The sequence below is a fragment of the Malurus melanocephalus genome, unplaced genomic scaffold, assembly GCF_030028575.1.
Source record: "Malurus melanocephalus ecotype Western Australia unplaced genomic scaffold, MMel_1.1 scaffold_48, whole genome shotgun sequence".
Taxonomy (NCBI): domain Eukaryota; kingdom Metazoa; phylum Chordata; class Aves; order Passeriformes; family Maluridae; genus Malurus; species Malurus melanocephalus.
In genome coordinates, this window is record NW_026623280.1 from 2,508,193 (window position 1) to 2,524,563 (window position 16,371).

The 16,371-nt window shown below is 40.4% G+C and overlaps 1 protein-coding gene across 16 annotated transcripts in view; it reads right to left on the reverse strand.

The window, feature by feature from the left end:
- ESRRG (estrogen related receptor gamma) overlaps positions 1-16,371 on the reverse strand; it is a 448,915-nt gene that overhangs the window by 158,636 nt on the left and 273,908 nt on the right. The window contains exon 1 of one of the 16 annotated variants that reach the window (XM_057365140.1): positions 135-279. The exons of the other annotated variants lie outside the window; for them this stretch is intronic. Coding sequence (XP_057221123.1) covers positions 135-190 — 56 coding nt within the window. The 5' untranslated portion in view covers positions 191-279. Of the gene's footprint in view, positions 1-134; positions 280-16,371 lie in introns of those variants that run through there. 16 annotated transcript variants of the gene reach the window in all.

Genomic DNA, 16,371 nt, shown 5'->3' on the forward strand with positions numbered 1-16,371 from the left:
GCCGCGCAACGCCCCGGGCCGGCTCCCGCCCGCGGCCGCGGCGCAGCGTTACCTGCAGCGGCGTCTTAGGCGCCTGTCATGTTTTGGGGCAGGCGGCGTGCGGCGGTGGGGTGGGGGCGGGGAGCGGTACCTACTCTTCCTCGTAGTGCAGGGAGAGCGGCTCCGGCAGGCAAAGTTCTACCGAATCCATGTGCGCCCGGCGACCATCCTCCGTGCGCCCCCGCGGTGAAAGCAAAGTTTCCGTGGCCGAGCGCCGCGCACTTGGCACGGGCGCTCCCCGGGCTCGGCGGCGGCGACGGCGGCGGGCGGGGACCAAAAGCTCGCCCGCGCGCCTAATCAAGGACTTAAAGCCCCGCGCGGAGCTCATGAATATGCAGCAGGGCTGTACATATGCATCCCCCCGGCCCGGGGGGACGGCCGATTGGTGGGGCCGCGGCCAATCAGGCGCCAGGGGCGCCGGGGCGGCCCGGCGCGCGGGGCGCGCGGCAGGTAGAGGGTGGGGACGGGGGAGCGGCCTGAGGCGGCGGCGGCGGCCGGGGCAGAGCCTGTGGACGTGTCCGCGCCGCCGGACCGAGCGGCGGGGCACAGCCCGCTCCGCTCCGCTCCGCTCCTTCCCTCCCTCCCGGCCGCCTTCCCTTCCCTTCCCCGCCCGGCCCCAACTTCGGCAGGTACCTTGGCAGGCTCCCGGTTAAGGATTGCGCGCAAAGGTAGAGGATGAAGTTTGCGCTGCCGCCGCCGGTCGCGGCGTTTCGCAGTGGCGGCAGCCGGGCTCGGCTCCCGGCGCGCTCTCCTGAACGCCGCTTCCCTAACCTTTGGAACTGCTCGGCGCCGGGGAAAAACAAATAATTATAACGCCAAGCGCAGCCTGCCGAAGCCTCTGGGTAACTCAACTTTTCATTGTCGTGCGAGTTGCTTTTGGGGGGAAAGGGGAGGGGGAGCGGGCTGGAATTGATTATGTATATATGATATTATACCTAAAAACATATAAAAATTATACGACTAGTTAATATAGAGATATATATTTTCCTATTTGAAAATTAGAAGCTTTTTTTTTCCTACTTAGTAAAAAAAAATGTATTCCTAATAAAACGAGCGCTCAAATCCACGTCTTAACATAATGGGTGCAATTGGGAGCGAATACAGGTACCTTGTGTTCCTATACACGTTATAGCTACATCGTAACATGGGGGTGTGTATCTATATATAGCTATATATATATATATATAAGGCATATAACCCTTGTGGAAGTATTTGGATGTTTAGACGTGTATCTTTCGAAATAAGAAAGAGAAAGAAAAGATCCAGAACTGATCAATTTTCTCTGTTAGTGTGCAGGGATTAGAGTGGACCAACTGAGCCTGCCTCATTTTAATGAGATAAGGGCTGCACTGGAGTAGCTCTGCATTAGTGAATCTGGGAGGGTGCCTAGACCTCTACAGCGTTTGGGGGTTTGGGKTTTTTTTTGTAAAGTAAGTTTTGCTGAACTAAACGGGCAATAAACACATAGCCCMGTAGGCATGCCTGTATAAACATCACCAAGCCCGGTTGCAGCRAAACACTGCTTACAGCCAGCTCAGAGTTGTACTCGGTCATATGAAATATTCCTGATTAAACTTGTTCCAACACAATGACCATACTCAAATTTACGGACATTAGGGACACTGTTAGTACTGAAACACATGCCCATATCCCATTTTGAAAGGATTAGTAATGAGTATGGGATGATTTTTTTTTTCTCAAAAGCTAYTACCTTTACTTAATATTACAACTAAGGCACCATTACATATTTTCCAAGTTCGAAGCATTTCTACCCCTACCAGTGAAAACAGATGCAGGCTGTTTCTWTACAGAAAAAGAAACAAACCAACACAGGAAAGACAATAATTTCTTAGAATGCAMYGCAACTCCTGTAAAWTCTAACATGATGCAAATGATCAAAACAARTCATCGMWAACACTCAGAATGCAGTAATACCATTCACAAATGGAAACACAAATGCCCTCTCCTGATCTGTTTCACAGCATTTTACCAAAAACATACAGCAACACAACCAAATTCCAAAAGATATAGGTTCAATAGACATCTCTGTRTATGTTTACAGCAAAGAGATTCCAGTGTGCTGTATTTAACCTTTTGTGAAGACTGGGCCTGCTTCCTACAAACCTGGTATAAATACTTGCAATTTTAGGAACCAGAACTCACACAGCAAAACTACAGCTCAGACTACTGTATAAAAGCAGGTAGTAAAATCTTAATTACCAGTAGCATTATGCTGTCTATATTGTTAAATGTGAACTCTGTAATTAAGATGTAAATTTGCTTGTGAGGAGTGAATTAAAAAGCTCTGAAATGTAGAGAAAAATTTAAGTACTCTGTAGAAACATCAGGGACAAAAAAAAAAAATCAGTTTTTACCAAATTTTAAAATGAGAGGTATTAAATCATGTTACTGTATTAGAACATTCTCTTTAAGTAACAATTTGATAAACATATATTTTGGAATCAAATCAGAACTTGAATATGATATCTTTATGTATCATTATCTGTATGACTATATAACTCAAAATRCAAGTCCTACAAACTGATTCACATATGCACATGGGCAAAACATGGAAACATATTTTTGTACTGAGTATCTCTGTGTATAGATTTATAAGTATATGAGTAAGTCTGTTTATAGATTTATACCCAAAATGGCTATTTTTCAGTATTTTTAATTCAAAAATACTTAGAATGCATGTGTATGTATTTTTCTTATATAAAAATCACCCGTAAATTAATCCCTTTGCATGTGTGATTTGATATGGTCACTTTTCTTTATTACATTCCTTTGAATACACCCTCCTAAAAATCTGACAGCTAATCCATTTTGAAACTTACCAAAGCATYGGTTAGTTTCATTCCTACTTTTGTTCATTATCTCCTAAGATTTTATATTCAGGGACTGAAACACCATGGTCTCTCCTTCTGTCATGGTCTGTGTTCCTGTGAGCCCTCCTCTGCACGCTCACACAGTTTCCACTACCTTGTGAGCTTGTTGCCCCCCACCCTCCTCTATAYCCCCGAATAATGCATTTTTCCTCTYCCCCTGTRARCCATCACTAGTTTTCTATGAAGCATCTTTTATCCGAGCAAGCGGCGCTTTGCCCTGTCAGTGCTGCCTCTTGGAGAACCAGAAATACTGTGCTGTACTTAGCATGTTGATAAACAAAGCAGTTGGCTTCTTCCCCCAGGGACTGAAAGTGTCACCTCCACCAGACTGGGGCCTGGCATTCCAACCACATTCTTGAACTTGGGTTTCACAGTTACAGATCAGTTTGGGGAAAGTGGGAAAAAAAGATGAGAAAGAGATTACAGCATTAAATAAACTGGGGCTAACTGTAGCGTCATTTTAAGCTCTTCTGTAGAAAAATATAAAAGCAGTAGTGGGGGGGGAAGCAATCTGGGTATCAGCATACTGAATTTTATCAGGGAATACACAAAGAACATGCATGCAAACACACATCTGCAATAACTTATCAAAATGTACAGTGCAAAATCTTACCACAAGGAGTCTATACAAAACAGTGGTAATGGAATCAAGAGGGGAAGGGAAAAAAATCATCAGGACTGCCTGTACCAGTGAAGAGGCATTGCTGAGCAGCACCTACATTTCCATGTCTGTCCATGCATCTAATTTTTCCTGTGTGACAAACAGTACATCTTTAAGCATCCTCACATCTAAATACTATAGACATTTCAAGGCATCAGAAGAGCCAGATTCTTCACATACAACCACCTCAAGGCAACCGAAGTAAGGTGCAGTGGCACTTCACAGAAGCCTCACAGTGCATTGTGTCAAATGTGTATTTACCAAAAGGAGCAACAAGCCAGCAGGGATGCAGTAAGAATATGAAAGTCTGGTAGCTGCTGAGGATTTATTTGGGAACGAGCATACTTTAGATAAAAATTCGCAATACACCATGAAACCTTATTCAAAGTCTTGCTAAGAGTTTGAAATAAATACTGAAGTGCCATCAAATATGTGATCTTCTCATTATTCACAATCACTCATTAAAGAAACWCAACTCAGATGTGATCTCACTATGCTACAGTGAGATTAACACTAGAACAGTATTGACACCATCTACTCCTCTTTTGTGTTCTTCACTGGAAGTACAGTGGATATGCTGCTAATGAGTTAAAAAAAACAATGCCTCAAAAGTTCCAAATTCTGCTCACCTGTTTGTRCGTAGTTGGACAAACTGTATCAAGTTATTACTTAAAAGCCATCTGCTACTTCAATCTCTATTTAGCATTAATTACTCTTTGTTTTGATCTTAGGCAAAAAAGCTCACACAACACAATTTCTGGATGCTCCTTAGAAATTTTCCAYGGTGTGTTCACAAATACACAGAGCAGGGCTTTTAGTTTTTGCTGCTACACTCAGTTCCAGCATATAAAAAATGCCTCTGTGAAATAACAGCAATTGCCTTACCAYGTTACTGAACTACATTCAATTTATCTGGTCTCAAATAAATACTCCATATTTTCTCCTTGTTTTATTTTCAAGGGCATGGGTATGGGTATTTAAATGACTGCTTTCTCTGGTACAGAATAGAATCTGTTCACACTGCTATAAATGAATATTATTCTCTTGGCGAAACACCTTTTCCAAAGCCTCTGACAAAATGAAAGAAAAGAAAAAAAGAAAAAGAAAACAGAAAAAGAGAGCCGCACGCACATTGCCTGTCACCCACCAAAAAAGGTCTCCTCCCTAAAGATAATTCAGGCACACACTTCAATATGGATATCTCACTATTACCCCAAGCTCTTTTTTTAGTGTAAGTTTCTTCAGAGAAACTGAAGTGCATTACTGTCTCAGACAGCCAAGGATAAGATGACTGAGGGAATTCRGTTGCTCTGTTTAATTAATACAGGATTATTTCACTTTCATTTTGTGAAGCTAATAATATGACTGGTGGAATGTCAGTAAAAATTAAATCATAAACTAGTGCAGTACCAAAGGGAAAACTTACTTTAGTTATGGAGTATTCCCAGCAGAAATCTTGAAAATCTTATACATATTTACACTGATAAAATACCACATGTACTTCATGGGATACTGCAAGCTTTCTACAATCCTTGTGGCATGTATTTACAGAGCAAGAGTTAACATTTTGAGATTATACATTAATAAATGAGTTGCAGTTGTATTGTTTCTTGAATGTTAAGCACCACATACTAAACGCAGGAACACGTTCAAGGTCAATGCCCTATTTTAGACCTTTTCAGCAGCTGTGATATTATGATAATCACACTTAAAATATTCCTATAGAAAGAGTAAATTAGCCCTTTTCACTAGAAGGATTATTATGATAAACAACAAATCTGAAAGAGAACAAATTCAGATTTCTCATTTTGTTTGTTGTTTTGTTTGGGGGGTGTTTTTTCCCCAGCAATGCCATAAATTGCTGTCTTTTACTGTGATGACTTTTCTATCCAGAAATAAAAAAAAAAAAAAAAAAAAAAAAAAAAAAAAAAAAAAAAAAAAAAAAAAAAAAAAAAAAAAAACAAAAAACCAACAACAAAAACCGCCAACGATTTATTCCACACTTATAGTACCTTTTGGTGGGTTGTTTTTTTTAAGGCCTCACCTATGTAAAAATATCTTCCTTAAAATGCATTTATGTTTTCTGTTAGAACCAAAACATTCCCGTAGACATCCCATTCTATCACCTATACTGCAGTGAAATGTAATATCCCACTAAACCAGAAGAGAAAGAAGAAAACTTAGCATCAGCAGCTATTCCTAAGCAAGATTAGGGGTTTAGCTCCATCTAATTGAGGGATGAGACGCATCCCTCACTGGGTCTCTTCCCACTCCCCCACCTGCCCTTCTACCTGACTGCAAGCTCAAAGCGCTAAAAATAGAAGAAGAAGATGGAGCAYAAATATTTCCCCAGTGAAAACACCAATAATCTTTACTGTGAGCTGACATGAATTGCTTGTTACACTGCCCTAGGATATCATGGCTTGAAGCGAGAGCGCAGACACGCACAGAGCCACCAACCATCCTCAAAGCTTTTGTAACATCTATTTGTGCATGTCCAYGTCGCAGAGGCTCCTACGACATCTGACGTGGAGCTGGGACACCTGCTGTACAAAACGCATCCTCCAGCCTGCCTTCCCCCACCCCCGACTGTCCCAGCCCATCTTCCATCACTCTTCTGCCTTTTTCTCCCCCTGCTCCCCCTCCACTCCCTTCGCTCTGGCATTTTTATTATTAATGTTATTGCTATTATTACTGTCCAAGCATAAGCTGATCCACAGGGGAGCCTGTGTAATTTAACCCCTCAAGCACTAAATTCCTTCACATGTGCCAAAGACACAGGTTTGTTGTTGCCTCCAGCAATATCCCAGGAAGACGAGTGATGGCGGTGTCATATCATCACACAGCGACTTAATCTATTGCGACACCCAGGGAACGGGTAACTGAAGAGATTTACAGAACATGTTCTCTGCCTGAATACAAAAYGTTATCCCCTTTACCAACAAACTCAAGTCACATGAAACAAAGTGAAACAAATTTTGCCCTCTTATGGCTCATTGTTTCCATGACTGCTTTATCCAATCCTAACCCCGTGTTACTTGTCCCACTGTACATCTTCTAGCTACACAACACTTTTGTCAACATTTTTGTTCTCCCTCCTTTGTTCTTCTCATGTTCTCTGATTAACAAACAGCTAGATCATGTTGAACTGCCAAGTAGCATAGCCTTGGAAATCTTTTATCCATACACTAGATGACTGGAACCATCACTTACATCAGGGTTATCTCTACATGCTGTCTTCATGTTGTCTGACATCTAATGCATGCTTTTTAGAACAATAGATTAAAGGGGCTGCACTTTTTAAAGGTGCAAGGAACACTAAATTAAACACAGTTTAGCTACCATAAATACCAACCTCAGGAAAGTGTCTATTTTGACTACTAAAAAATCACAAAACCCCAATCTGTTTGTCAGGTAGGGACTTCCTATATGGTTGTCCTGCTATTCATAACTATTAAGTAACAATTCAATATAAAAAAGAAGCATATAACTGTTCTCTCCAAGATCGAGGTCAGATTCTCTATGTTTTACCCTTTCACTGACCTGGGAAGCAAGAATTTGGCACAGAATTAATACTGGAGACAAATGAGACTAGTGAAACGTCCTCAGCTCAGGATAACCTGATTGTGCTGGTGAAAAGAGCGTTCACCATGGGAAATTAACAGCTCAGAAACCACTGGTAACAAAGGCTGAGTTCGGATGCTCAAGAGTAAACAAATCCTCCCTCCCCATAAAGTAATAGCTACCCTTATCTCATCTCCAGACACCCAGATCTAAGGTAGGTAGAGGCTTCCATGAAGGCCTCTGAACTCTGTCCCCGTAGTAACAGAATTCTGATTTTTCTTTCAGTATATGTGTGGTTTTTTAAAGCCTGTATCAGATGACTGAGCCCTTAATAATGTAAACTTTGTTTAGAAGCATAGTTAGACCACAGGTTACATGATTTCTTGGACACACACTTGTGTGCACTGGAAGACATTAAGAACTCCTTGTACTTCTCCCAGCCATTCACATGAAGAGACTTAAAAGAAAGGTTATTATGGATATACAGCTCACAAATGGTAACTGTGTGGTTTCACGAGTTTGAAAGCAAAATAGAATTCACCACCAACTGCTCTTTTCCCAGTCCTCCAGCTCCAGCCCCCTGTAAGTCCAAGACCTGAGGTGTCAGGGTGCACTGAGATGCTGTTGACCACTGTTATACTCCTTTCCCCTTAGTTGGGGGCAGGAGGTCTRGTACACCCACCAAGAAGATGCCAGTACACACCAACACAAGCACAGCAATCCTGCTATCCCCTATAGACTTGTACACTTAAGGGAGCATTAACACCATTATTACAATACATAAGAGTCACACTTTAACAAAAATACCTGTTTTACATTACATTATTACAATGAAAACATTTTTTTCTGCTTTATTAGTGAAGTATGATCAAATGACAGCATATAATCATAATGACATCCTTCTTCAGCTGAAGCCTTCTATTATCAACTCTGTTTCTGTCTTACAGCAGCTTCACTTCTATTGACCAGGCAGTTAGCCCTGTTCAATTATTCAATCTCAAATCAATAGATTTAGCCCCATGTATAATGGTTAAGGTGTAAATGCTATGCACATGCTCTTACAGCTTAATCATTTACTTGCAAATTTGAATTTATGTCTTACTTTTTAAGAAATGTGCAAACTTAAGTTTTCATATTAAGTTGTTTTTGCCTCGCATCAGCTCTGCCCCCAGTTCAGGTGTTAAATTTCCAGAAATTGAGCTTAACTTGCCTATGACATAAATTTCTGTCTTTCACAGATAAGAAAAGTAAGAATTATTTTATTCAGATTATACTGAATAAAGCAGTAAAATAGCAATRTGACTTTTATGCAGTTCCAGTCAATATTTTGTTGCTAAAGCAGTCACTCATGGTGTGAATTGATCCAGAAAGTACAGCCTTTAGACTTACTGCACTTGTGACACTTGTATCACAAACAATTTGGTTCAATTACTGCAGATGTGTCTGTGTGTGTGCCTACACCTACAAAAACCACTGGTAAATGTATTATATTCTACACTCTTGATTATCTACACCTCTTCCCATACAAAAAGTAGGTGGCAAGAAAGTAAACTGAACCAACACAAGTGTACAGAAGTGAAAATCTCCATCTTTCATTCTAGTTAGAAGACACTTTATTTTGTCCCTCCAAGCTCATAGAGCTTCCAGGTGACAGCCAGATTTTACATTCTTTTCTCAAACAAATGCATGTTGACTTGAGTAGCACACACCCCCACTCAATATTTTAGCATTGCAGAACAGATTCCTCGTTACTTACAATGCTTTAACACCGTATAACAGATTCCTGATTGCCTAATTCCTGAAGGTACATCCATTTTTGTGCAGCTAGCAAACAGATCTAATACCAGTGCCATAATGCAGTATCTTTTCTGACCAGGTAACCCAGAATAACATGGCTACAACTTATCTGAGCCTGAGTTCAAACAATTCWACCCAMTAAAATACTGATTTCCTGGGGAACACCCTTGCTGTTACCTGCCTTGAACCCTTTCAGGACTCTGTCCAAAGGAGCTGCAGTTTATAAGCAGGAGGATAATGCCAGGGAGCTGTTATAGCCAGAAAATCTAAAGCAATTTCTGCAGGCARCCATTACAGTGTGACTGTTAAGAGACAGATAAGAATTTCTCTAATATTGTCAAGGAAACAATAGGCTTTAAAAATTGGAAAGGCTTTTAGAAATAAAATATCAAAAGGAAAAAAGTTGCAACTCAGTCTTCTTACTGACCCGTTTATTCCAACTTCAGATTATCTGTTCCCAAAGCATTAATATAAACTTCTCCAGTGTCATTAAAGGCCATATCTGTACTCTTTAGCACTGTTTGCATTTAGTGTTCATATTTTCAAAATGCTAACAGTCTTTTATTCAATAACGAATTTGGCAGAAAAACAACAATCATCTCTCTTTTAATGTTATTTTTTCTGAATAAATTTTCTAAACCTGATTGAGTCAGATCCTTGAATCATGCTTTGGAAATGCAACTCGGAGTTTTTGAATAAAGTGAAGCACTTAAGCAAATCAGATTTTTATTCTTCATCCACTGAGAAGCCTGAGATTTAAGATGAAAGAGCTGGGCTGCCTTTCTCTCTCTGCATCCTGCAAGGTCCCTTCATTTTCCCTGTTTTCCCAGTAGATTTACTTGTAAATCTGGTGACAGCCACATTTGAAGTCCTGAGGTCTGACTCCTGACCTCAGTTATGTTAGCCCTTCCCTGCAGAAGAACTACCCCTTGGATCACTGACTTGCTATTATTCTATGGTTAATAGACCTGAGCTGTGCAATATTTTTTTATCTGGCTACAGTCCTATCTCTAAATTCTCTATTTTGAATGAATACCGATTTTGTGACATGAAGTCTGCTATATAATGAAATGCAAACAATGAAAAGGCTAAATCAGTTTACAAAAAATCTATTTGTCAAACAGTGTGGAGATGCTCCCAATTTAGTCTGGGCAGTGCATGCAGCTCTTGATAAGGGAGTTAAAACCGAGCCGTTCCACTGCATAAAAATAAAAGCATCTACAAGGGAGAGGCATTTTCTTTAGGAAAATCTTCTCTAAAACCTGTAGGTAATTATTAAATATACATATATATATATATATATATAAAATACCCCCCCACACACACCCCTTGGATTCTGCAGGAATTTTCCAACAGCCAGGAGTACTGTTAGAGGAGGTAACAGCAAACGCCTCCCCAGCGCAGTCCCCTTATGTCACATTTGCATTTCTATTCAGCTACATTGCCTGACAATGAAGCAAATGGGTCTGCCTTATCTGTACAATTCCGGACAACAGAGATTTCTAAGCCATACAAAGGAACGAGCTTAACATTCAGCACTCAACACCTCCTGGTGTCCCCCCCCCACCGCCCCCGGCCCTGGGGGGATGGCGGTCACACAAACACCTGGCCACGCCACCGCCTGACACCCTCGCATGGCATCCGAAAAGGAGCCGGTTAAGAGAATAACAATAAAATACAMGAAAAAGCCATCGAGACTTTTAAGGAGCTTGCCACTCTCCAGGAAGAAAATAGTCCGAACCCTCCAGATTTTCCGGCTTTGTTTGGAGCGTAAAGGAGTGTCCCTGGAATGTAAAAGTAGATAATATCTAGTCAACCATTTGTGACTCCCGCCGTCCCTTTTAGGCTGGTATTTAAAACAGCAGATGAAACCTACAGATCCTTTTGTCAGGGAAATTTCATATCACCCTAGTTTTCATTAGAAAACCTTTAGCTGCTAGGCTGGCTAACTCATGCCATTTCATTGCACTACGAGGAAATTTCCGGCTAATTCCTTCAAAATTAATATCGTCTGATTTAAAAGTTAGAARTTACACGAAAAAACCTGCACAAGCTGAAACCTCCAGATCAAACTTGTGTTATGACAGGACTTAAGCCAGCTATAATACAGGCTAGGGCTTTGAACAGCAAGGAAAAAAATTACAGTGACACGGTTCTGTAGACACTTTGGCTTTAGTCTGGCTTTATGTGATTATATATATRTRTRTATATATATGCACATATACATTATATCTGTCTCCTTGGCCTTCTCTTTCTCGCTCTCAAATACTCAGGGTAACAAAACAGGCCTGTGCACTCAATCTCGAGTGTGAGAAACTTCATTGTGGAGCAAGTTATCCATATAGTTATTATTTGTATACGCAGAAGTAATCTGGGGTAGCAAGAACGAAGAGGGAGGTGGGAGGCTGTCCCTCTTTTTGTSCCAATTAGTATATACTAAAGCACAACATACCTTTTCCATGGCATACTGAATTTTAAGCTGCTAGCTTATACTTTAATTGTCCTGAACTTCCAGGTAAGTTTATTCTTTGCTGTTGAACAAATGTAGAATTTCTCCCTAGAGGTGTTGCGATGAGTAGTGATTCTCTATCTTTTTCTCACTCACACAGTTTGGAAGATTTACAGGCATGAATATCATCACGTTAACACAAAATGATATTATTATTGCCAAAAACAAGGCCGTTAAGCACAGAGACKGTGAGGAACACAGAGCACTTACTCAGATTCAGAGGAAACCCAAAGCTCCTTAAAGCAACCCATTGTTTTAAACTTTGCTAATACTGAAGGCTTCTGTGGTTGATGCCTTTGCCTGAGCTGGAGCAAGGGGCTGGAGTACGTTCTGCCTCCTCAAGTRGTCGTAAAGGAACAGCCAACTTTTATTATCCTTAGCACCAAGAATGGCTTTATTGCCAGAAGGCATGAAACCATCATTGCCCTGGAATCACACCTCCTAAAGCACTGCAGATCCCTCAAACAATGCCAAGGTGACAGATCACTTTTACCTTCAACTATGCAGTGTGAGCACACTTCATACAAGACATGTGCATGTGGTGCAGTGCAGAGCAAAATTTAGTCYTTACACTTGCCATAATAAAAAAAAAATGGAACAGAATTAAGTAATTGCTATCAATATATCAATATTTTAAAACACTTTTCTAGACTGTAGTGTCAGAGTATTGGGGTATGGGATATTACACACTACTACATTGTTGGAACTACTTGTTTTTGTCGATTTATTAGGACAATTAGTAGAGATAGGAGACAGATGCTGTACCTGAGTAGTTAAGAAGAAGGAAAGGAAAACATTTTTTTCGCAGATTGGTCCAATGTTTATTTTAACCTCAGGTAATCTAAAAGGCTTGCTGTAACTATCCAAATGAAACTAACACCTCACTTCTACCCCCTCATTAACATTCAAGGACAGAAGTTGTAGAACATACCTCACTGGATGCATACATAGGTTATGCCTGCATATTGCATCTTGGAGATACCTGTCATGATGGTTTCTACAAGCCTGTCCCTTCTGGAGCAGGCTAAGCAACACAGCTGACCCAGAAGGATTAGATGAGAAATTCAACTAATTAATGAGCCCTGCAGGCAAAACATCATTTCTTCTGCTCTTTGGGGCTTTTACAAGGTCAGCTGGTTTGTTGTTTTTTTTTTTCCCAGCATCAGCTCAGACTCACTCGTCTGTCAATTTTACACAAGATTTTTAAGACAATAGTGGCCACTATCAAGCGAAACAACATTGTAAGTATCCCTGTAGTAAGGGAAGAACTGCTCTGGCCAATTCAGCTTTGTTAAAATRTGCTTCTCTGTTTACTTTGCTCTTCCAGGGGGGGCAACAGTTTAGAATTACAAACACAATATTTCCCACTTACGAAAATATTCTGGAACACAAGTTCAAATATTCTGGAACACAGCTCAACTCCCCCCTCCTGCTCTGCTGCCTTTCTGATTGCTTTTTTGAGCGTCACATGGCACAGTTTTCTTCCATCTGCCAGGGAAGTTTCCCAAAAAGTATACCAAGTTCAAGAAATGAGGAATCTGAATAGGAGACACGTTCAGAGAAAATTCAGAAAAATGATCAGCTCACCTCATCTGTTTCTCTAGCAGTATGTGCACTGTTACCATCCAATGGCCTCTTYGGTAATAAACTTGTCCCACCTCCCATCTGCTCTTCTTGCTGGCCTCCTGCCACTTSAGCCTCAGTCCTTTCCTGTCTTCAAGATGTCATTCAACTTCACTTGCTCCCCTACCCATTTGTTTCTCTTTCCAAGTGAGATCAAGCATACATCTTTCTATGTCTCTCACTCCAGCCTTTAACTTCTGCTCCATCTTTTTAGTAAGTGTCTATATTTCTGCTCCATTTATCATGGTTGGCAGTATGCACTATGCAGGTGTCAAGGAAACCAAGAGAGAGTTCACTATTCATGATGCTGCCTTTTCAGCCTTCTTGTGGCTTGCCATTGAGTGTCAGCTCCTTAACACTGAGCTATATGATGAGAAGAATATGTATCAGCTAAAGACAAATTACTCAAAGCCAACACAAGAGTACACAAAGAAACAAGGTTGCTTTACACATTTTCAGCCTGATCTCTTGTAAGATTCTTTTATTTGCTTATTATTTAAGTTTTAATGTGATCTCTACAGCATTTTTCCTTATTGGCTAAAAAGAAATGTACAAGGTATTGCACAGTGCTGGACATAACATATAGGCAGACTTGTATAAACCTGAATAGCTAATGCTTGACTTCAGTAAGCCTTTCCTTTTCATGCCAATAAAAACTTGYGTTTCACTAAATATAATCCAGCTCAGAAAAAGAGATATCTTGGGCCCAGCAGAAAAGAAGTCAGAAGTAAATCAGAAACACCTAGGTGACCCTCTGAGAGCAAAACTCCACCCATCTCCTCTGCTGTCTTGAGCAGGGAGGAGGCACAGCCTCCCTCCTGAGGCTGAGCCAAAGAGGACGGGTTCACCTACTACCACCCAAGAACCAGCACTTGTAAGGACAACACTCATTCCATAAACATCACAAGAATATAACCTAGCAAGGAGAGAGTTAACTTGATGAGAATTCACAAATAACACATATGGCAAAGGTTTTCAGGTCCGACAGTTCTTCGAACAAACACAAGTTACAGATATGATGAAACAAGGGGAAGAATTGACCATTGAGGCAACTCATAGATGAYGTAGCTTGAATTATTTTGCATAAAGTGAAGTACAAAAGTTTCCATACAAGGATATTTTAATTCAAGATACCTAGTCCAGCATGACTACAGTCCGATTTAAACTTAAAACTCAGTTTCTTCTACAGTGGAAGTGCWCATATCCAACACAAACACAATTAGCTACTTTATATTCTGGGTGACAAAAACAGAGGACAGACATTCCTCATAATAATTTATTTCTAAACACTTCTGTCCAGGACACCTTCCTGGTTTTACCCATCATTAGTGTGACAACAACAACAAAAGCAGAATTTTTCTTACAGTAAGATGAAGTATCCAGTTTCTGGCCCMGCTAAGCACATTCTAATGCAAAGCTTATAATTTCCATCCTTACAAATACTATGCATTCTTTAAAACAAACCTGAAAAATGGTTCTATGACTGGCAGAGCCACATCTGACAACTTCTCACATCTTCTTTCACATAATTTCTGTGAATGTGACAAGAGCTATTGATGTAAATACAGATATGAAACTAAAACTATGGGCCTAACATAAAAATCAGTTTAATGCCTTGCAATATTTCTTCRGAGGCTAAAGTTTCATATTTCTCCAGAACTGTAAATATTAAATTTCAAACTRAAATTAAAATCTGAACATTACCAAATAATTTGCTGGATTTTCCCTCTTTTGCTAGAAGGTAATAAAATAAAATCTAATCCACTGATCAGCTGTGTCCCTTCATATTCAGAGACCACTACACACCATCCTCACTTAAAGAAAACAGTAGAATAATCAATTAAGTATTGTAACCTATTTTCTGTTGCTGTTACACCACCTGAAAAAATAAAAATCACAAACCTGATAAAAAATTACCACTTGAAAATAATCAACACTTCCAGGAAAAGGTCAGCAGGAGTGGGTCAAGGTTATGGCTGAAAAGGCACTGGAAGTGCAGGACAGCTCCACACTAGGAAGGGGTAACACAACTTTGTGGGCGACACACGTGGCACATTAGGAGCAACGGCAGATTACAATGATATAATGAAGGGATGCCTCTCGTACCCTGAAAGACAAGGACAGCGTAAGACAAGAACCCATCCAATTATCTCCACTCTTATTTYATTCCTCATCCTTCAGTCAACTATCTCAAGCATGGGAAGCACCCTCTTAAATCAATCCTACGTTTATTGCATTTATCCCTTTACAGGTATGCTCATTTTATTCTGGTCCACTCGGAGTCTGGCACGACTGAGAAGAACAAATTAATGCGAGCATAAAAGTCTCGCAGGCTCTGTCTGTAAGGAGTGACCACGTATTTTTCTTGTCACATTCCCTCCCCTTTACCCGAGTGCCACAAACCAGCCTCTGTGACAACAAAGCTATTTAGTACCCGGTGCCATCATGTGCAGTGGGGCAAATCCACACCCTATTGACCACCACTCCATAGCTGTTTGCCTTGTCTCTCTGGTTCGACAAGTCTGTGCTGATGGCACCTGTTGTTAAAGCTGCTTCAACTAAGCTGTTCTGCATTTGTCTGGCTGGATTTGGACTTCCCGGATCCCTGACTGAATACAAAGTGATTTGAAAAAACGGTGTTTGGCAACAAGCACAGTGGGGAGTACACTGTGTGTTGGTATACAAGAGCACAATGTGTTCTTCATAGCATCACTGAGGGAGCATGCTGCTCGAATCTCTCTGCTGTCGAGATCAAAATGGTCTCCTTTGTTGTCAGCTGTTTAATAGCAGCTGTTTAATGTAATTCCAAATGATCTGCTTGAATGAAGTTGTCATTCTTGCAGTTCACTTTAATGTAGTAAAAAAAAAAAACAAAACCAACAAACCGCAGCTTGGCCACGTTATTTTTCTGTTGTTCTGATGAAAAGTTGCACTCTTTTGTATTTCTGSTAACCTGAAAAAATAATAAAAGTCCAATTTCTTGAAATAAAACGTAAGTTTGAGGGAAAAAATAGGCAATATTTATTTCAAAGCACTTTCTGACACTCGAGAATGGGTTGATTAAAAATATCTTTGCTACTAAAAAAATGCTCATAGAAAGAAGTGAACTTGTCAGCAAATATGTGAACAAAAAGATTTGCTATTTCTATAGGTATTTCAAGACATTTTCCCCTAGTGGGGGTWATAATTTATTTTATTACATTTCATAAAGCAGAAAAAGTTGTAGTAGAATGGTGATAGAGTGAAACAAACATATGCACTCTCCTCGATGAAGCAGTTTAGCTTAC